General features: G+C 36.3%; 1 protein-coding gene across 2 annotated transcripts in view; it reads left to right on the forward strand.

The window, feature by feature from the left end:
* The first annotated feature begins 282 nt into the window (after positions 1 to 282).
* The window catches only part of LOC131144612 (protein HIGH CHLOROPHYLL FLUORESCENCE PHENOTYPE 173, chloroplastic), a 53,698-nt gene continuing 30,508 nt past the window's right edge, over positions 283 to 23,472 (forward strand). Inside the window, exons 1-4 of one of the 2 annotated variants that reach the window (XM_058093346.1) lie at positions 283 to 624; positions 2,301 to 2,561; positions 2,651 to 2,812; positions 15,393 to 15,443. In XM_058093346.1, coding sequence (XP_057949329.1) covers positions 562 to 624; positions 2,301 to 2,561; positions 2,651 to 2,812; positions 15,393 to 15,443 — 537 coding nt within the window. In that variant the 5' untranslated portion in view covers positions 283 to 561. The remainder of the gene's footprint in view (positions 625 to 2,300; positions 2,562 to 2,650; positions 2,813 to 15,392; positions 15,444 to 23,472) is intronic. The other variant, XM_058093347.1, reaches the window with a different exon arrangement.

Here is a 23,472-nt window from a genome sequence, read left to right on the forward strand (position 1 = left end):
ATTTGTCGGCATATTCCTAGGACCAGAATTCGTTATTGATAAATTATATTTCCTATTTTCACTAAGGCATTATTAGTAGAATAAAACATGCAACTAATATTTAGATAATGATTACTTATTCAATGTGTGATCGTAGGCTCCATACTCGTGGTAGGGCAGCATGTCGTTGGTAAGTAAATCATCAGTATAATAAATTCAATCCGGTTATAAAAGTGGATATATATATATATATATGTGTGTGTGTGTGTGTGTGTGTGTGTGTGTGAGAGAGAGAGAGAGAGAGAGAGAGAGAGAGAGAGAGAGATGATTTACTGGTTTTGGGAAGTGTCTATGATGAATATAAATATTATAATTTATTGGAATATCATTCGGTGACAAATGGATTCTCACCAATTTCGCCAGAGGGCCTTTTATTGGTCGTGTGCGTTGTGTGGTCTATTTTTAGTTACCAATTTTAAAATATCTAGACCGAAAACGAGAACGAAAAAAAGAAAAAACTAGAAATTTTCACTGCCACTCCCACCTTCCCTTTGCATTTGCTTATCTGCGACTTCCTCTTCTATGAAAATGGAGTATTGTTCTTGTTGCAGCGCAAAACTGAACTCCATTGTTCTAAACCCTCAGGTATTCACTTACGAAAATTTTTCGCCCTGCTTATTTTCGCCTCTGTGTAAAACCTGAATATTGAACTTGATGGTTTTCTGGTCCATCCTGCATTTTCCTTTTTCCACTCTAATGCTGAATTAGCTTCCGGCGTCATTGAAATTGGCTTCTTCAGTGACTAGTGATTGTTTTAAAGTTGCAATTCGGGCTTTTTTATTTATTTTGTCGTAAAAAATGCTGATGCATTGAAATTACAATGAATGTAGCTTCTGTCTATGAATCATTAGATGAGGAAATTGAAGTTCTAATGGTTTGAACTTTATATGCAATATGTTTTTCATGGAAAAATTGAATCTCAGAGGATGGTCTGGTAAATTGAGTTCCTAACTTGCAGCTGGATGCCATATGAAGGTAAAGCCAACTAAGGAAAATATTCAATCAGATGAGTTATGAAATTGTTTTTATGCATGAAGGATGATGTGTAATAAAGTTGGCAGTTTTTTAGTTTCTGTAAAGGGGGTTTTGGAGAAAACTATTCAAAACTGAAGCAAAACCCCAACAAGTACAAAGAGAAATCCTAATGAACCAGTACGGATTTTCATATATGCAGTTTTCATTCAGGTTTACAATCTTGTTTCTTAGTTACTTTATGTGCTGCTGGATTTGGTACTGAATTTATGTTGTGTTTGGGACCATGAAATTCAAGCCTTGTATTTGGAATTGTGCAGATTTTACAAAATAAATACAAAATTGTATTGAAGTTTGTCCAACTCCACAAATCCAAATTCAAGGCTTGAACTCTATGCTCCCGAACATGGTTAAATTTCAAAAAGCCCCAAATATGTGAATACATTTTGACTTGGAAAGCATATTTATCAATTCTTTGTAATTGAGCTATCAAAACACCCATAAATCTGTGCAGACCAAATTCTGTCTTATTGTCATTGCATTATTTGCATATCCATGACAAATATGAAGACATTTCCAAGAAAGCTGTATTTGATTTAGGTCCACAAATACTTGGTGCATGCTTCAACCATGGTCAAGATTATCGATCTACCAGAGTTTGTTATGTGAAAGTGTGATTTCGACTAATTTTAACTTATCCTATATTTGTAAAGGGGCTTCAAGAAGCATCGACTGGAACATTTTGATAAATAAATACATAGCAGTGCATTCCCATGTTATCAACAGAGGTCCTGTAATTGAATGGAAGGTTATGTTTTGCTGCCTTAATGGCATTTTTACAACTGTAAATATCAAATGTGAATTTTTCCTACTTATTTTTTAATTCCAAAATTTGGAATTATTCTTGGCACTGACTACTAATTCTTGAATCCTGATACCATCAAGTCAAGGGGTCCTTCCTTTAACGCACAAACCAAATGAATCCAGTTGTTTGGACTTTGGAACAATCCCACTAATCACTCCTTGAAAATTTTTAGCATGCAAATATATGCATACCAGAATTGCTTTTCCTAAAACTAAATTTATTGCATGACCTCATATAATAGAATATGTTTATTTGTTCTTTGCCTTCTCTCATGCATGTTTGTTACATAGGAATGGAATGAAATCAAATTTCACTTGACTTTTGTGTATTCTTAATTCAGTTTTGTATTTTGTTCCATTCAGCAGACCAAACATGAATAAATTCATGGCCACATTTAATTTTTTGAAGGTGACAACTGATACAGGGTTCTTTGTCGTCTGCTGATAGACGATCTACTAAGAAGACTTTATATCCTCACCAGCTGTCTTTTCGACCCTCTAAACAATTTCTTCAACTTGATGACAGACCGCAGCCTTTTGGTCATCAACAAAACTCATCTTTTTTTTCTTCTAGAACACGAACATGTAGAGGATCCATACTTGCACAATCTGGCAGGCAAAGCTGGGACTTTGGAAGATTTCTGAGGACATTATATTTTTTCAACGGGCCACCTTCTCCAGTTAAGGTTGGTCTTAACATGGCTGCCAATGTTACTTATATCTAATAGTTGGTACCTTTTATATTTCAACTGACAAAATTCTTTTTAATGTGGAGTTCTTTGAATTTCTGATTGCAAAACTATCCAGTTCAACACCTAGTGAACAAGTAAGGGCAATGGAAACTTCTGGTATTGTCCTTGTTGCTGGAGCCACTGGTGGTGTAGGAAGAAGAGTTGTTGAGATATTGCGCAAGAAAGGATTGCCAGTGCGAGTATTGGTATTTCTCTTTTTAACTTGATTGTGCATTTTTATTATGCTACTACACTAGTAGACTGCACCTGTGAACTTATTGGAGAGAGATTCAAATCATATATGGGCCGTATCTAACATCTGAGCTTTTAGGTGGGTTTGTCTTTGACATGGTATCAAAGCCTCTTAGACCAAAAGGTTTAGCGTTCGATCCTCAGTGCCCTGTTCTTCTAATTAAAATTAAAAATTTCAATAAAGGTATGGTAGGGATCTGTTTTATCCAATCTTAAGCGTTCACTTGTGAGAGTGTGCTAAAGTTTTTAGGTGGATTAATTCTTTGACAAGTTGCACTGATACCTATAGTCAAACACACATGGGATATTGACACTTTTCAGACACACGTCCAGCACTTTATATATGTTTATAGGGGATCTTTTAGTGAAGGGTTTGAGATAAGAATCCTGGAGAGAGTGAGAAAGAGAGATTACAAGGGGTGCAATTTTTCTCACTCAATACATTCACTTATTTATACTATCATGTTGGAAAGTACATTATTCTAGAATATTCTTCACTCCAACACTTCTCAACTTGGTGCATGGACCTTTCATAACAATATATCTTACTGGAGGATGGAAAATGTTTGTTGTTGAGCCCTTAGTGACCAAAACTTGCTGCTCTACAGACCTAATAAAAGGAAATAGAAATCAAACCTTTGGCAAGTTTTTATTTGATGAAGTGTCTATCAATCTCCATGTCATTCTCATGTCATATTGAATTAGGTACTGTTCAATATCAGTAGCCACTCTATTGTCACTGTGTAATTGCATAGGTTGATTTTGAGATCTCTCAACAAGGTTTTAAGCAGTATATGTTTGCGAACTCCATGAGTTATATCTCTTTGCTCTACCTATGGGCCCAATCTAGCCACTAATTTGTTTCTTTACTTTGCCACTAGATTTCCGTCTACAAATGTGTAGTAGCCAGACATGGAGTTCCCACTGGCCATGAGCATGCTGAACTTATATAGTGTCCATGCTTTGAAAACAGGGTTCTCTTACCTAAGGCTGATTACAAGTACCTCAAATTGTGTAGAAAACTTCATTTGATCTAGAGTCAAAGATATATTTTAGGTGGGTGTTTGGTGTCATTGTCAAGAACTATGAAAATGAAAACTAGAAATGAAAGCCTAAACCACAAAAAAACTGAAAAAATAAAACCAACAACGTGTTTTTTAATATTTATAAATTCATGCAAATTAAAAACTTGATTGAACAAATTCTTATTTTTGTCCTTGAATCAAAAGACAACAATAACAACAAAAAACCAAGCCTTTAAGTCCACTAGGTGGGTTCGGCTACAAGAATCCTTTTTTGCCAATTTATGCTATCATAATCAGTAAGTGTTCATATCATAGTGATCTGACAAGTTTTATGTTGGCTGTCAAATAACAATTAAAATAAAAAAAATATAAATTAAAAATATTATAAGAAATAATAATTTTCACTTGACTATTATATTTCGAAACTCACTTTTAATTGCTGCAAGAACAATCTTATTATACATAAAAATTGAAAAGTAGTAAAAATATTTTTCAAATGATTTATTTATTTATTTTTAAAAATAGAAACTTTGTGGATATTTTTATTTTAATTATATTTTAAATTCACATAGTCATTTAATAGCTAAAACAACTTGTAACGGGATAGTGACTAAGTATTTAATAGCCTTGAATTTGTGGGAGGAAATTGCCCATAATCGTGTGAGTTAGTAGAAAAGGATTCATGTAGCCAACCCCACCTTGTGGGACTTACGGCTTGGTTTATTATTGTCATTGTATAGTCATTTTATTTTATTTTTAATAAAATTTACATATAAAGTAAATGATTTAATTAACAAAAGTTGATCGTGCATATTAAGGTATTCTGCCAACAATTGTCACTGGAAAAAACCGTAAAATTTTGCTTTCAGAAATATATATATATTAGAAATAGCTAAAAACCAATGGCAAAAAAAAAAAAAAAAACTGGCAGTGTAGACAAATATATAGTCACAATCTGTTTTTTCACAGAACAAAAATGAAAATTGAAAACTGAAAATAGAAATGATACCAACCAAAGATAGTTTCCCAACATTTGTTTTGACATCTTTCCTTGTTGGATGGGAGCTTCAACACCATTACAGAGTCCTTGTTTAGCTTTAATCGGAGAATCTGTGGCTTTATAACTAACATATCCATTTCTCCAATAAGTTCAAGAATGTACATCCTTTGGGAGACAAAAATGCCTTTGTCAGATCTGATTGTTTCTACTCCCATAAAGGAACATAGTTGATCCAAGTCTTTGTCCAACTTTGTATGTCATTGCTTGTTATCATCGTGTCATCTACATCAACAATTGTTTTTTGCTAAAAAATAGAAAAATGTTTTGAGAGAAGGAAGAATGTAAAGGAAGGACAAGCCATCCTCCTAATTGATAAAAAAAGAGAGGAAAAAATAGTGAAAGTTACATGAAAAATCAAAACTAACATAGTCAACAATCACACTCTGTCATCCACATGCACAAGTTTTTTGGATAAAAAAGAATGATTTATTGAGAGAAAGAAGAATATAAAGGACGACAAGCAGTTCTATTAAAGAATACAAAAAAATAAGAGTTAAAAAAAAAAAGTGAAAAATACATGAAGAAAATAAAAAATAAATAAAAACTAACATAGCCGACCAACTATATTGAAAGAAGTGAAAAACTCAAAAAGGATCCATAGTGGTGCAAATGATACGAGCTTGTTCCAAACCAAATCAGTGTGCATAGAGTAATTATAGAAAAGTGAGCATTTGTCAAGTCAAACCACCTATAAAATTGAAAAATTAGAGCACTATAATCTCTTTGCTTCCTTGGACCTCCAAAAACCTCTAAAAGAAATAAGCAAGAAAGCTTTCAAAAAACTAGAGAAAAGGGTGGTGTTGTTGCTGTTGCTTTAAAAATGTGGTGGACAAGAAGTTTGTTATGATGGACCAGCCCCATATGAATGCTTGGGCCAGCTCCACATGAACGCTTCACAATAATTCTCTCATTTAATCTCTCATTCAAGAGAGAAGTTACTTGTCTTCCCATGCCTTGGTTAGTGCATTCATGTTTCACAATGAATCACTCATTAAAGGGAGGAGTTATTTATAATATATTGAGAATTTATTCTCATTAAAGAGAGGAGTATTAGGAGAAAGAAAATTAAAGAGTTGACCTCAAGGATAGTTAATTCGCTGATATGAGGGAGAGTTAATTTGATTCCCTTGATTTGAGAGGGAATTATTTTTAGGAGTTGCATGTATAGGTGCCCTTTTCGGTCTTTGAGAAGTGTGTTAGAGAGCATAACATTTTAGATGCTTTTGTATTCTATTACTTCCCAATAGTGAAGTTCTCTTGTCATCTTCGCCCATGGATGTAGGCTATAAGTCAAACCAAGTAAATGTTGTTTCTATTCTCTTGCGTTTCTTTTTTATTATTCACTTACTTTCTCAATTGTTATACTTGCCAACTCTACAAGTGGCATCAGAGCAAGGTAAAAATGCATGTTGCCTTGACCCAAAAGGGTTCGGTGAAAGCATCGTTGGGAAAAGAGAAAATGCCGAGTACTTTGAAAAATGATCAAAAGAACGAGATGGATGAAAAAGCTTTGATAGCAATCTAGTTATGCCTTATAGACATTGTTTTGAGAGAAGTCCTCTAATAAAAGACCGTTGCCAATTTGTGGTTTAAATTAGAGTTGTTGTACATGACAAAGTCCCTCATTAACAAATTATATTTGAAGCACCACTTGTATATCTTGCGGGCGGCTGAAGATATGTCCCCCATGTAGATGAATTCAATTTTGGAACTACAAATTTGAATTCAATTGATGTCAAAATTGAAGAAGAAGATCAGACCATTTTATTGTTATGTTCCTTAATTCTTTCCTACAAGCATTTTAAAGAGACCTTATTGTTAGAGACACAATTTCTTTAGAGGATGTTAAAGCTTCATTATTCTCTAAAGAATTGCTTGAGAAACATATTACAAGAAGTAATAGTGAAAGTCGGGGAGATGCTTTGGTAGCTAGGGAGAGGACCATGGAAAGAAATTCATATCATAGATTTAGATCAAGATCAAGACATGCGAATAAATTTTGCAATTAGTACAAGAAAGGGCACATCAAGTCTGACTCTTACAAGTTGAAGAGCAAGAATAAAGAGAACAAATAAGGCCAAAATAAAAAAAATAATGAGAAAGAGGCTGAAGCAAATGTTGCCATTAACAAATTTGATGGTGCTGAATTTGGTTTTTCCTCTACCGGTGATGCATGCTTTTAAAAATCACTAGATGACGGATTTAGCATGCTTGTTTCACTGTCCCAATAGAGATGGATTTTCCTCATAAGAATCAATCTTTAGTGGGATTGTATTGATGGGCAACAATGTAACTTGTAAAATTGTTGGGATTGGAATGGTACAAATCAAAATGCATGATGGTGTGTTCAGAACTCTCACCAAAGTTCAGCATGTTCTAGATTTGAAGAAGAATCTTGTTTCTATTGGAGTCCTTCGGTACAGGTACTCCGCTGATGGTGGAGTTATGAAGGTCAGCAAAGGTGTGCTTGTTATTCTAAAAGTAAAGAAAAAATTGCCTCCTAATTTATATGTCTTGCAAGTTGCTTTGGTTTTAGGTGCTGCTGTTGTTTCTCAATCATCTGTGCTAGATTATGATATTATCAAATTATGACATGAGGTTGGGACATATGAGTGAGAAAGGACTAAGATTACTTAGCAAAAAATGTCTTCTTTGCTGCCAAAGTATAGGTAAGATGGAATTCTATGAACATAGTGTGTTTGGAAAGTAGAAGAGAGTTACTGTCAACACTAGAATCCACAGAACCAAGGATACTCTAGACTATATTCATTCTAACCTCTAGGGACCCTCTTGTGCTTGTGTTTCTTCTAAAGGTGGCATTGATACATGCTTGCCTTCATCAATGAACACTTAAGAAAGACTTGGGTGTTCTTTTTGAAGCATAAGAATGAAGTGTTCAAATATTTCAAGCAATGGGAAGCAATTATTGAGAAATAAATTGAAAAGAAGGTCAAGCGACTTTGAATTGATAATGGATTTTTCTCACTCAAGTTTGAAGAATTTTGCAAAAATGAAGGCATTGTCAGGCTTAAGACACCACAACAGAATGGGGTAGTTGAGCGCATGAACATAACTTGGGTTCTGTAGACCTATTGGTTATTCTAATATGAAAATTTTTGGGTGTCTTGCCTATGTACATGTTAGTGAAGGGAAATTAGTGCCAAGAGCCAAGAAGTGTATTTTTCTTGGTTTCTCAATTGGGGTGAAGGGGTATAAACTTTGGTTTCCAAATTTCAGATAGGTGAGTGTATGAACATAACCCTCTTGGGTTCTGTAGACCTATTATATTATAATTTGAAAATTTTTGGGTGTCCTGCCTATGTACATGTTAGTGAAGGGCAATTAGAACCAAGAGCCAAGAAACGTATTTTTCTTGGTTTTGCAACCAAGGTGAAGGGTTATAAACTTTGATTTCTTGATTTTAGATCACCCAAGTTTATTATTCGAAGAAATGTTAGTAATGCTTTACCCAAAGAAGGACAAAGATACCATCACAGAAATTAACCAAGTTGCCTTTGAGGTGACAACAAGCCAGATTGTGACCCAGCCAAATTATTACATCTATTGAACTTTTATAGACTAATCTAAAGAGAGGAGTTATTTTGAGGAATCCTACATGACCCTTCCAATTGCCCTCGGCATGGTTAGAAGTGACACTTCCTTTTGTCATGTCCAAGCACAAAAACTAAGCAAAGGGAAAAAAAAAGGATCCTAAGAACTGGTAACAATCAGACTTGAAATACTCAGAAAATGTGTGAAACACTTTTTGTTAATGTTGTTCTATCATTGGTCCATGCTGTGCCCTTGTCATGTCATGTCCAACCATGTTGTCTCTCCGGGGGGAAAAGCTTCTAAGGGACCAAATGGTACCATGGGCATATTGGGAAAGGAAAATCATATAGCCTTACCAAATATTCTAAAAAAGTCAGAAACCTTTGTACAAAATATTCTTATAAGGCTATAGCCCTCTCAAAATTGTTAGGCTAAATTTCTAAATAGTATAATTAATTAAAATTTTTTTTTATTCCAAACATAATGCTTATATTTAGTCTTGACCCAAGGCCCTTAAACTTATAAATTGGCTAACACATTAAAGCTTTGAAGGTTGAAAGGGGAAAAAAACACGCATTGAGCAATAGTGTTTTAAAAGGCTCAATCGAGGTTCAACTTGAGACTTGCCTCAAGGCAAGGTATGCCTAAAAAGCCTTGAAGCTCAATCTAAAATACCAAATTCCAAAAAGGCTAACACATTACATGCTTTGGTTTACACCTTTTGTGCTTTTTTAGCTGAGGCTTTTGAATTTTGGGTGTGAGATTTTCAAGTTAGAATAAGTTAGAAAATTTTAACTACATGTTTGTATAAAAGGAATGTCATAATATGAATTGATTTCTCAAACTCTTGAACCTCAACCTTTCCAAAATAATTGAGAGCTGTATCTTTTATGTTGGGTTTGTGGCTCATATTTTGAGTGGAATGCATGCACCGGGAAAGCATCGTGAAGTAAAGAACAAGGGAGAAGCTTGTAGGAAGAAACTGTCGCCGGTTTAGGCGACGGTTTTCTCGATGGTTTCAACATCGAGGGATAATCGTTGACGGTTTCAAGCAGCCTGCAGAAGGAACACTCTCGGCTTCAAACCGTTGACGGTTTCATTCAGTGCAAGTCACAGAATTTGAATTGGAGATTAGTAGATTGGGAAATTTTGGAAGATTTTCTTCTGGGAGATTGCTACAGAAGTGTTTTAGTTATAGTATAACTCTTCTGTACGCCTAGGGTTAGTATATAATCATATTTTGTAATCCTAGTTTGATAAGCTTTATGTAAGCTTCATTGTGATTGTGAAAAACAGCTGCTGCTCCCGTCGACATAGGCTAATTGCTAAACTACGTTAATTTTGTGTCGTGTTTGATTTATTACTTTCCTTTTATTCTTTGTGGTTGATTGTTATTTTCGTATATTCATCGTTGAGTGTTTGCATTACTTGTTCCGTATTGTTCGTAAGTGTGTGTTTCCACTACGCATTCGCATCAACAATTGGTATTAGAGCTATTGTTCGCAATGGCTGGAATCTCTTCGGTGAAGTTCGATGTTAACAAGTTGAATGGAACGAAAAATTTCGAGCTTTGGTAGAGGAGTGTGAAGGACGTGCTAGTGTAGCAAGTTATGGTGGAGGCACTGTACGGTAAACAACTGGAAGGTATGAACGACGCAAATTGGAAGGAGTTGGAAGCGAGATCTGTGTCCACTATAAGGTTATGTTTGGCCAATGAGGTGTTGTATCACATCATGGATAAGAAATCGCCGGTAGCGGTTTGGTTGAAACTGGAGGGCCGGTACATGTCCAACTCATTGACGAACAAGTTGTACTTTAAGCAAAAACTATATTGGCTTAAGATTTTAGAGGGTTCGTACCTAATTCAGCACATCAACACATTTAATTAGATCATTAGTGATATGAAGCGAATTGATGTGAAGTTCGAGGAAGAAGACAAAGAATTGATGCTGCTTAATTCCCTACCTACATCGCCTACATACGAGAATCTGGTTATGACTCCGTCATGGGGGAAAGAAACCCTGGAGTTGGAGGATATCACGAGTGCATTGTTGGGGTTCCATTAGAGGAAGAAGGCTAGGGATGAGAGTTCACAAGGTGAAGGGCTCGTGGCGAAGGGTAATCAGGATCGTGGGAGAGGCAAGTCTTGGAGTGGATTGAGTGGTAATAAAACTTAGTCGCAGTCCAGGAGGAGGAAGGATGTTCGCTGTTTTAAGTGTAGGAAAATAGGGCACATAAAACCGGAGTGTCTGGAGTGGAGGAAGCGGAATGCAGAAACTCAAGAGGGTTCGTCAAAATCTACGAATGTAGTGAAAGAAGGAAACTCAGGGAGCAGTGATTGTGATATGCTTTTCTGTTTCATTGGGTTCAGAAAGCCTCACGAATTCTTGGATCCTAGACTTGGGATGTTCTTTTCACATGACGCCCAACAAAGCCTGGTTCACCACTTACGGATTGATAAGTTTTGGTTCCGTTATGATGGGAAATGATGTTGTCTGCAAAGTTGTCAAAATGGGGGATATCTAAATCAAGATGTATGATGGTGTGGTAAGGATGTTATGTGGTGTAAGGCATGTACCTGATCTACGGAAGAATGTGATATCATTGGGCACTTTGGATTGTAACGAGTGTTACAAGTCTGAAAGTGGGGCAATGAAGGTGTGTAAAGGCGTCTTAATGGTGATGAAGGGACAGAGGTTAGTAGGGTATCTCTATGCACTGCTGGGTAACACAGTTGTAGGTGGAGTTGTAGCTGAAAGTTCTGAGTCAGATAATACCGTTTTGTGTAAAACCACACACAAAATGGAGGGTATTCTTAACTACATTGTTTTGGATATTTGGGGACTGGTGAGGGTAGCATCATGGGTTGGACATGGGTACTTCATGAGTTTAACACGAAAGGTCTGGGGGTATCTCATGCGACACAAGTTGGAGATGTTTGTCAGGTTTAACTTGTGGCTGAGATGGAATACCAGACCGGGAGAGAGTTCCTCAGGTTAGACATTGAAGTTGAGTACATTGGTGTTCAAGGAGTTTTGTTAGCATGACATGTTGTATCCAGGGCTTGCAAGGAACTTTTTGGTAAAGTTAGCAAGTATGGTGTGTTTCTCGATTAATCGATCGCCAAGGGTATCACTAGATGGGAGAATTGCAAGAGAGGTTTGGACAGGTTATGCGGTAGACCACTCTGGTTTGAGAGTGTTTGAGGTCCAACCATGCATGTTTCTAGTGAGGTGAGATCTAAGCTTGGTGTAATGTCCAGACGATACATATTTCTGGGGTATAAGAATGATGAGTTAAAGCTATGTGATCCAATGACAAACAGGTGCCAGAAAGCTGCAACAGCAATGAGCATGTTGTGCAAGTGGAGTTGGAGACTCAGGGCAGAAGTGGAGGGAGTTCTAGCTCAGGAGACTCGTAGTATCACAGTATAAATGGTAGTAGAAAAGAGATTGTAATGTAGGTGGAGATACAGATTCAGGATAGAGTTGACATTGGTCATAATACAAGGAGTTCAAGCTCGGGAGACCAACAAGATCACAATGGGCTCAAATTCACTATCAAGCCACCACCCAAGTATAAATTTTATGTTTTGATGTTTTATGCATTCATTACTACTAGGAAGGATCCTACTACCTTTCAGGAGGCAGTGCATGACCAGAGGGGGAGAGGGAGATAGGATGCAAGTGGACAATTATTCTATTGTTTTATGTGAATGACATGCCAATTGCTGGGAAGATTCCAATTGAGGTTAGTCAGTTGGAGACTTTGTTGAGAAATGAAGTTGACATGAAGATTTTGGGTGCCGCTAAGAATATTCTTGGGTTGGAGATTCGCAAGGAGAAAGCTGCAGGGAGATTGGGGTTATCTCAAGGTGGTTGTGTGCTTGGTCTTGAATTTCCACGAAATTGTCAAAATTTTCGCCGAAATTCCCAATTTTCGTCACCCTCGAATTTGAAATGGTAGTTGATTTTTGTCTTGCAAATTTCCATTGAAATCTCAACAAATCATTCGAAATTTATCAAAATCTCGAAATTTTAGCAAAATTGTTGAAATTTGATCTATGTAATGAAATTTCCTCAAAATTCAAATGAGGGATTTAGGAGTGAAGTGAAAATTTTCTTTTATTTTATTTTTATCGAAACAAATGATTTACAAGTTCTTTTGAAATTATATGAAAAAATAAACTTACAACAACATTTTATTTAACCACCCATTTCTAAATTATCATTATTTGTATAATAAATAATATTTAAATGATTTATGAATTTCATTTGTATTAACTAATTCACTAAATATGTTTAATGTATTATCTTACATTTATGTTTGACGCACATATTATATTACAACTTCTCCACCTTATACAAAGCATAGATGTATTTACTTATAATATATTAGTCCTAAAACTTACATTATTATGTCTATTAATCATTTCTAAAGCTTCATAAAAGAATTCCATGTTCTACTACTCATTCATGTTATTTTTGCAAATCAAAATTGATGTAGAAATTGAAATTTTCGTACTTTTGGAGCTTTGAAATTTGAGTCGAAATCAAAATTTAAGACCTTGGCTGTGTGAACAAAACTGCAGGAAAATTGTGGTTATCGCAAGGTGGTTTTGTGGAGCAAGTGTTGGAGAGGTTTAACATAGTTAATGTTAAACCGGTCACCGGTACACCGTTGGTGAATCAATGTAAACTGTCTACCGCTCAGTACTCAAGGACGGACGGTGATGTTCGGGACATGTCAAAGGTTTCCTACGCCAGTGCGGTGGGGTACTTCGGCAGGCAATAGAGTGATCCGTCAGTTGCAAGATTCGTGGATGCAGACTACACAGGGGACTAGGATGATAGGAGACTTACAATAGGGTATGTTGTAGGAAGGCCTAATTGTTGGAAGACTAGGGTATAGTCTTAGGTTGCACTAGTTACTCCTAGATCGGAGTACTTGGCAAATGACTGAGGTTGCCAAGGTAGCTTTCTGGTTTAAAGGATCGTTCAAGGAGCTGAGTGTTTAGTTAGGTGGAGTTCCTGTTACCACGGACAAGTTCAAGCGTCGTTTGGACTTGGTTTACGTCTCCAGGTGTTAGATGGGAGGTGGTCCCAATCTACTGGCCTGGATGGAGCAGCGGAATTATATTTTCGGATTTCTCCTAAGTGGTGAATATTCGCCAAGGTGGAGATTGTTGGGTTTGTGGCTCATATTTTGAGTGGAACGCATGCACCGGGAAAGCATTGTGAAGTAAAGAACAAGAAAGAAGCTTGCAGGAAGAAACCGTCGCTGGTTTGGGCAACAGTTTGCTCGACGGTTTCAGCATCGAGGGATAACTGTCAACGGTTTTAGGCAGCCTGCAGAAGGAACGCTCTCGATTTCAAACCGTTGACGGTTTTGTTCAGCACAAGTCACGGAATTTGAATCAGAGATTAGTAGATTGTGAGATTTTAGAGGATTTTCCTCCGGGAGATTGCTACAAAAGCGTTTTGGTTATAGTATAAGTCTTTTGTATGCATAGGGTTAGTATATAATCATATTTTGTAACCCTAGTTTGATAAGCTTCATGTAAGCTTCATTGTGATAGTGGAAAAGAGTCGCTACTCCCATTGACGTAGGCAAATTGCCGAACCACATAAATGTTGTGTTGTGTTTGATTTATTGCTTTCCTCTTATTCTTTGTGGAAGATTGTTATATTTGTATATTCATCGTTGAGTGCTTGCATTACTTGTTCCAGATTGTTCGTGAGTGTGTGTGTGTTTCCGTTGCGCATTCGCATCTACAATTGGTATCAGAGCACCAATTTTCAAAATTATATCATGAAAATAGTTTGAACTTTGCAATAATATAGCTATCTCATGTCATGATTTATGTCATGCATTCAAAGTTAGCAATTTTTGGATGGCCAACAAGTAATTTTCAAAGTATATCTAATTTTTATTTTTTATGTTATATTTGTGATCTGCCTAATTTTTTCTTTATTTTTAAAATATATATAATTTTTACATATTTTTATCTTGAACAAATTCCCAAAAGGCTTATGTCCCAACGCCTTAAGGCTTACAACCCAACACCTTAATGCTTACACCTCGCCTCTTAAGGTTCAAAACACCTCGCCTTACACCTTTGACTTTTAAGACATTGTTGAGCAACATTGTAGAGGGAGGTTGTTCATTTTTTATTAATTTTTTATCTTACTTTCTTTGGTGCACTTTTGTTTAGTAATTTTGATGTTAATTTTGTTTATTTCCATTGTTATGTAATATATTTAAAATTAATCATTTTCTACCATTAATGAGAGAAAGAGCACACAACTTTCAATTTCCATATTTTGTCCATGGTACTAAAAATTCACCCTTTCAATTACCTTACTTTAAAAATCATCAATTATATAAAAAAGGTTAAAATGGTAACTGAGCTAAAAGGAAGTTTACCCAAAATAGCCCACTTTCTCATTGCCTACTCTACACCACTGTCCCCTCACTTCCAAACCCACCCCCCCCCCCCACCCCCCTCACCCTCCCTGTAGAAGTCATCCTCCTCTTCCTCCTTTTTGATGAGCCCCTTCTTTCTTATTCTATTGTTTCCCGACTTTCATGTTCACTTTTCCTTCATTGTTTATATTTCATTCACCCACTTGCAAAGCATCTACTCCATTGACTATTATCACAATGATGATACTGTATACTTGTTTTTTTGCTAGTTATCATAACTATATACTTGAAAACACAGGAAAATGCTTTATTTTGGTTCCCTCAAAATATACAAATATACTTAATGCTCCACCATGGGATGTCCAGTTATGTCCAATTTCTTGTGATCTATGTTTGTGCTTCAAAGTTTATGGAAACTAGTGTATTTAATTTCCTATCATGAATTTCTTATACTTGCATAAAAAATCCCAGGTTCGGAACGAAGAGAAGGCTCGAAGGATGTTAGGTCCAGATATTGATTTGGTAAGCTGCCTCCCATGTACATTGAAGTACCTAATTGCACATGCTGATTTATTTCATAATCGACTAGGTGATGCACTCACCTGACTCTTGCTTCAAAATTTCTTCTTGATTCACATTGTTAGATAGGATTATGGAATTCATAAACTTAACATCTATCTTTTATTGGCTGCTGGATCATTATTAGTTGACATCACAATAGCTCTAATAATGATGAATATTGATTACCCATATTATTCTATTTAATCATCTTCATGTGTCAAACAAATAGTTAGCTAACTGTAGTCCGTCCATGTAAGGAAATAATTTCTTTTCTCTGGTATCAAGTAATTTCTATGTCATTTTTGCTACTTCCATGGTTTTAAACTGCGGTAGCGGGTAGTGTAACATAACAGTAATAGGTGTAACGGGAAGCATGAGTAGTGGATGTTACATAACAAGAAGCGGGAGTAATAGTCGTGAATTTTTTTCCAAGCATACACAACCTTGTGCATATTAGTGTACTTGCATGTTTAAAGCTTTTAACCCTTCTTATAAAGAGTTTTAGTATATTTTGGATCCTTCAGCTCAACTAACTAAGTTGTTTGGTAAGGGCAAGAAGTTTACATTTGTTTTAAACCATCATTGACAAAAAAATTACATGTGTGTGTGCATATTTATACAACAACAACAACAACAACAACAACAACAACAAGCCTTATGTCCCACTAGATGGGGTTGACTACATGATTCCTTTCTTGCCAATTCACCTAATTCAAAGCGTTTTCCTCTATTAGATTAAGAGCAATTAAATCCTTCCTTACTACCTCATTCCAAGTTATTTTAGGCCTACCCTTACCTCTTTTCGTGCTGGAAACACTAACTAACTCACTCCTCCTCACAGGTGCTATACTAGGCCTGCGTTTCAAATGCCCAAACCATCTAAGCTTACCCTCACTTATCTTGTTTTTAATCGGTGCTATATCTAAATTAGTGTGTCTATGCTCATTTCTTACTTTATCTTTTAATGTTAAACCACTCATCCACCTTAACATCCACATCTTAGCATTTTTTTTGGCACGTTGTTTTTAATTGCCCAATATTCTGAACCATAAAGCATAGCAGCCTTATAGCCGTCTTATAAAACTCTCTTTTTAATTTTAAGGGTATTCTACAATCGCACAACGCACCCGACGCATTCCTCCATTTTAACCAACCTATCTTAATTCTATGTACTACATCTTCTTCAATTTCCCCTTTACCTTGCATAATAGATCCAAGATATCTAAATCTATTATTATTTAGTTTAATCTTCTATCTATTGCTACTTCTTTCATTATTGAAATTACATTTCACATATTCTGTCTTATTCCTAGTTATCATACGTTAGACTCTAATGTGGCTCTCTAAGGTTCTTGCTTAGATTCCAGTCTGCTTCTATTATCATTAATCAACATGATATCATCTACAAACAACATACACCAAGGGACCTCATTTTGGATATTCCTAGTTAGTTCATCAATTACTAAAGTAAAAAGATAAGGGCTCAAAGTAGAACCCTGATGTACATCTATTGTGATTGGAAACTCTCTAGAATCTCCTCCTACAGTCCTAACGCTAATCATTGCTCTATCATACATATCATTAATGACTTCTGTATTTCTATTGCAAACTCCCTTTTCTAATATAGACCAAAGAACTTCCTTAGGTAGTCTATCATAAACTTGTCTAGGTCAATAAAAACCATATGTAAGTCGTTCTTCTCCCTAAACTTTTCCATTAAACTTCTTAAAAGATAAATAGCTTGTGGTTGATATCCCAGGCATAAAACCGAATTGATTTTCTAAAATCTTCGTTTCTAATCTTATTCTATGTTCAATTACCCTTTACCATAATTTCATCTTATTATTCATAATCATAATTCCACAATAGTTATTACAGTTTTGAATATCGCCTTTGTTTTTGTATAAAGGTACTAACGTACTTTTCCTCCATTCTTCTGGCATTTTCTTGGTTTTTCTTTGTTTTTGTACAAAGGTGTGCGTATTTATGCTTCTCATTGTTCTTATGTGTGATAAATTCGTATGTGCGCTAAATTAGTTAATAAAAAAAAATAAATTATACACTCCATTAATCTGTTAGACACATAAGACATACGAATAATACAAATATAAAATAACTAGAAAAGAAAGAAGGTTGAAGTTGAAACATGCATAACATAAATATCAAAGTACTAATATAATAAAAATAAAATATTTTCCTTACAAGTTAGTATTTTCAAATTGTTAATTGATGCATCTCTTGTAAATATTTTTAAAAAATAGTAAATTTTGTATCATTATCTTCATTATAATCTTTTCCCTAGCTCGCCACATAGTATATTGAAAATGATTTATGAAAAGGGGGGGGGGGGGGATGAGAAGAAAAAGTAAAAAATAAAACAAAATTTTTTTTGGGTATAACAGTCTTGTAGCGGTTACATAACTGCCGTAGCAGCCTTTATGTAACAGTCGTAGTTTGTAACGGCTGCTATGGCCGTGATTTTTCTTCCCACTAATTTTCCGGTGTGTAACTGTATCACCGTATCGGTAACCCAAAAAATTGTTGCGTAATGGTCACAACCATTATTTAAAACAATGGCTACTTTTGTTGGACTAAAGTGCAGTCTTTATATAGAAACTTGTTTCTTTTACAAATTTTCTTCACATGTATTTGTGTACTGCATGTGCTTCATTTAGAAACTCCGCATTTTTTACCACCAAAAAAGGCTTCATACACATGCCACATCAGCCAGAAGTTTTCTCTTAAAAGCACCGATTTTATTAATTGCAAAGAAGAGCAACTAGTTCAATGTGTCTCGAGAATACTTCATTCAAATTCCATTTGATTAAGCTAAATATTACAAGCATACTAAGGTTAGCCAGATGATTTCTTTTCTCCATTCACTGCTAACTTATACAGGCATCTCCTTTCTGAATACTTTTTACCCAATAATTTGGCTGGTCTATTATCCTATTTGTGCCCTCGACTTAAAATCATACCATTTCTCCTCAACAGTGCATTAATTGGGCTTCATTTAACTTTAACTACTGATATTTCTTTAGAAAACATTGTACTCTAAAAATTTCCTGAACTACTGACATTATTCAACTTCGACATGGATTGGTCTATTAAATGGGAAAGGAATGAGTATAATATGTCATTTTCTCTTGTTGTTCGCTTGTTTGGAAGATAATGGGATATTATTTGATTTGAGTAGGGTTTGGTGATGCAGGATATTTTAAGTTCAGCACTGACTCTAACAATAGGAAAAGGGAATTTGGTGGGATTAACAATGTTTATGTTCTAAACTCACTTAAACTAGTGGGGCTTTATTGGGTCACCAAAAGTTGAAGAGGATGTACCTTGAGTATAAAGAGGGAAACAGAGGTTGTTCAATTCTTTGTCTCTGTGAATCAGAATCTGCAAGGGCTGGTTTTGTGAGGTTCTTGATGGTGGTGATATGGAGTTGGAGACTTGGTCAGACAATGATTCAAAGGAAAGAGAGTGGGGAGCTGAAATAACTGAGTCACTTTTAAAGGGGGAATGATTGGATTAAGTATGCCCTTAATGTTGCTTTTATTTCACACGCAAAGGCAGGGTAGGCTTGGCTAAGCTCCCATAGCCCATGTTTGGTGTAGTCAAAGTGGGGGAGTGGACAGGCTAAGAAGGGGAGGGGGTCCCTTTCACATTGCATAGAGCTGGCCAGTTCCACTGCACCTTCCCATCAATAGTGGCTGCAAATGAGCCAAGCCGAGCTGAGCTTTAACATGTTCAGGCTCTGCTTTTTAAATTAAAAGCTCAGCTTGGGCTTGGTATTGAATCAATACGAGCTTGTCTTGGAGATAAAGCTACAAGCTTGGGCTCAATTCTGCTTCCTTACACCAGACCGACCCCCCCCCCCCCCCAAACTTTAGGTAAGGCCCATTATGAAGGGCACATTTTTAAGACCTAGTACAGTCATCAATGGGCTTTTCAGATCGCCAACTACAAGACAAGTTCCCTAGGCCCAGCCTTAAGTTTTAAACATCATTGGTGACTTTGAGTTCATGATGATTGTTGGAGTGCGGATGAATACTTGTAAGGGGAGAAAGGGTCTTGCCTTCTTCTCTTAGTCAATGTGGGACAAGATGTTTGAGCTAACACTCTTTCAACACTCTTCTGCCGGCTGGTAAACAATTTTCTTGCTCACTCTCTTCCTCACTGGCAAAGCTTACAGCTGACTGTGTCTTTTGGCAGCCACGATTTACTTGTTTCTGCAGCCACAATGAGCGAACACTGTTTCAGTACTCACTTTGGTCCAACACTCTTTCAACACTATTAATTGATTTGCTTTATCAGCAAATTTGCAGAATGCAGGGGTGATGCCGCCTGCTCAGGTGCCGGCATTGCCGCCAATGAATCGAGGATGATATCACTTTGTTTGGTGCAGGATTAGGTGAAGCCCCCGGTAGACACAGCTCTCTGGCTGGCAGTTCTTCAGCTGCAAAGGAAACTGGACTTCTGGGCTGCCATCCCCGCTCTTAGTTGACTTGCTGGGGTCATGTTTGTGATCTGCAGTTATTACTGCGAACAACTCCTTATATATTTATAAGATATTGTGTGGCGTGGTGCGCAAAGCTGCTGCTTCCTTCTTCTAATGAAATCAGACTTCTGGGCTGCAGATCCCTTCTTCTTATGAAATCCATATATATCTGTAAGATATGGTGTGGGGTGGTGTGCAAAGCTTTACTGCTCCCATTTCAGACAATAATACTACAAGTTACTGCTGCTTCCTTAATTTCTTTAATGGGGTGCAGGGTGCTATCCCACATCAGAAAGGAGGAACTAGGGGAAGCCTCCTCTTCTCTATAGAACCCTCCCTTCCTCTTTTTTTTACCTTCCATTCATCACATCAATATATCTTATTTAAAAGTATTACTTCATAATAATATCTACAACAACAACAAGAAGAAGCCTTAAGTCCCCCTAGGTGGGGTCAGCTACATGAATCCTTTTCCGCCAATTCACCCGATCAAGAGCGTTTTCCTCTATTAGATTAAGGGCTATAAAATCTTTCTTCACTATCTCATTCTAATTTATTTTAGGTCTACCCCTACCCTTTTTTATGCTAGAAACAATAACTAACTCATTCCTCCTCTTAGGTGCTCTACTAGGTCTGCGTTTCAAATGCCCAAAACATCTAAGCTGCCCCTCCCTTATCTTGGTTTCGATCGATGCTATACCTAAATTATTGCGTATATGCTCGTTTCTTATTTTATTTTTTAATGTTGAACCACTCATCAACCTTAAGATTCTCATTTCAGCAACTTTAACTTTTTGAACATGTTTCTTAGTTGCCCAACATTTTGAACCATTAAGCATAGTTGGTCTTATAATCGTCTCATTAAACTTATCTTTTAATTTTAAGGGTGTTTTATGATCACACAACATGCCAAACACACTCCTCCATTTTACCCAACCTATTTTAATTTTATGTACTACATCTTCTTCAATTTCCCCTTCAGCTTGCATGATAGATCCATGATATCTAAATCTATTAGATAATATCTAACAAATTAATAAGTATACATTAAGAAAATTTATAATATTAGAAATAAATATATATGATTGTTGTCATTTCCTAATCTGAGCTTAATATCCAGCCTAACCAAGACTTTAATTGAGCTACTCATGGGCTGAAACAAGCCAAGCCCATCCGTGTTCAAGCTAAATGAGCCTAAAAATTAGGCTTGGGAATTGCTCATTTAAATAATAAGCGGGCCTGAACGAGCTTGTACCAGCCGGGCTCCTGCACTGCTCATAAGAAGCTTGGTTGAGGCATATGTGACTGTTATTGTTAACAAGAAAAACAGCTACTCATGCCCTTTTCATGTCCCTATAGATGGCAAATCAAACTTGAGATAGGGTAACTGTCTAGTACAATTCTATTCAGTCCAATGTAGTCCTGCTAAACAAATGCTCTGGTTTGCAGCCTAGGTTTGGCTAAGCTCTAATTGTCCTTGTTTCATATGACTAATGAACTTGGTTAGCTAAGGGGGTATTTCATGCTCATGGGCTAGAGTTGGCTGCTGCCTTCCCATTGGCCAATAAAGGCTAAAGGCATATAAAAAACCAAAAAGTGATAAAATTAAATATAAAATTTCAATCATGTCTTTAGCCTTTCCTTAATAGATGGCAGGCCAAACACAGTAAAGAATAGAAATAGGACTAATAGAGCCAACTAAGTCACAATGTAAACCTTCATAGCTTGTCTAGTCCTCTGAAACCTAGTTGTGTGAAACAAATGCACCCTTATGAGCAAAAGGGAGAACTTTTTGTAGTCTGTGGATTGAATTTTGAACTTGTGATGGATTTTTTGTGCAGGCAGCAAGCTGTAGTTTGTAGACAGACGAGGCAAATACAGAAGAAGGTAGAGCCAAAATAATTGATTTCATTGCATGTCCAAAACAAACTGAATGCAACCATATTTATTGGGCAAAAAACTTGGAGACCATTTTCTCTTCGTGCCCATGAAACTTCGGGCACAAGACTTGACTTTTCTCACTAACTTGGACTTTCTTGGACCTATTAAACTTGTCATATCTATTAAGACCTGGAATATCCCTGCTTAGTGGGGCTTGAAATATATTTTTGAACGCCAACATAACCCAAAAGCTTAAGCCATCAGGCCTTGGGTCCATCTATGTATATAAGCTGTTGAAGTATTTGGTTAATTGGAAGAACTAAACACAATGATTGTCATGTTGGTGTTTAACAATATATTTCAAGCCCCCACTAAGCAGGGATTTTCCAACATGACCAACATGACCCAAAAGCTTAAGCCATCAAGCATTTGGTTAATTGGAAGAACTAATCACAATGATTGGTCTCTGCCTCTATTCATAATATATGCCAACTCCAAGTACATAACAATGACCATATTACCCTTACTAACGCACTAACTCATGCTCACTAGCACAGCAATAACACACATCAGTAGCTAATACCACTCCCCCCCAAGCTGCAGCATAGATATCATATGTTCCTAGCTTGTTACAAATGGATTTAACCACATCATCTCCCAAGGCTTTAGCGGATAAATCAGCAAGTTCGAATTCTGACTTCATGAGTTGTTATAATGAGCTTCTGCACAAGGTTCCCTTAAACAAAGTGACAATCAACTTCAATGTATTTGGTCTACTTACGGAAGATTAGGAAAAGGTAATATGAGTAGCAGCTTGGTTGTTAGACATCAACCCCATAAGCTTAGAATGTGGAAACCTAGTTTTTCTAACCTGTTCTTTAGCCAAATAAGCTAACAAGTAGGATGGGCCATGGACCAATAATTTGACTCAGCACTCTTTCAGGCCACCATAGTTTGATTTTTTTCGAGGATACCACGTCACCAACACAATACCCAATTGTAGATTTTTGTGTGAAGGTGACCTAGCCCAATCTGCATCTATATATCCTTGAACATAAGTGTGATAGTGTAACCCTGATCCTGATATAAGAGATGTCCCCCAGCCAACTTTTAGGTTTCTTAAAAAAACGAATAGCTGCATCTTAGTGACTTCTTCTTGGAGAATAAAGAAACTGGCTCACAACACCTGTTGCCAAAGATATATTGGATCGAGTGACTGTGGGATAGTTCAACTTTCCAACAAGTATCTAGATCAACCAACAAATTGTCCTCATTTGGCACCAGCTTGCTATTAGGATCCATGGGTGTATTGACAGGTTTGGATCTCAATATCCTAGTCTCATCTAAAAGTTCTAGAACATACTTCCTTTGTGAGTAAACGGTTCCCATATGAGATCTGGATACTTTTATACCCAACAAATATTTCAATGGCACTAAATCCTTGGTTTGAAATTTAGTTTGTAGAAAATTCTTTAGGTTGTGGATACCTCAGTCCGCATTATGTAATCACAATATCATCCACACACACAATAAAAAGAATCCTACCTAAAGCACTATGTATGTGACGATAAAATACAAAGTAATTTATTATGTAGCACTGAAGATCAA

The sequence above is a fragment of the Malania oleifera genome, chromosome 12 (genome assembly GCF_029873635.1).
Source record: "Malania oleifera isolate guangnan ecotype guangnan chromosome 12, ASM2987363v1, whole genome shotgun sequence".
Taxonomy (NCBI): domain Eukaryota; kingdom Viridiplantae; phylum Streptophyta; class Magnoliopsida; order Santalales; family Ximeniaceae; genus Malania; species Malania oleifera.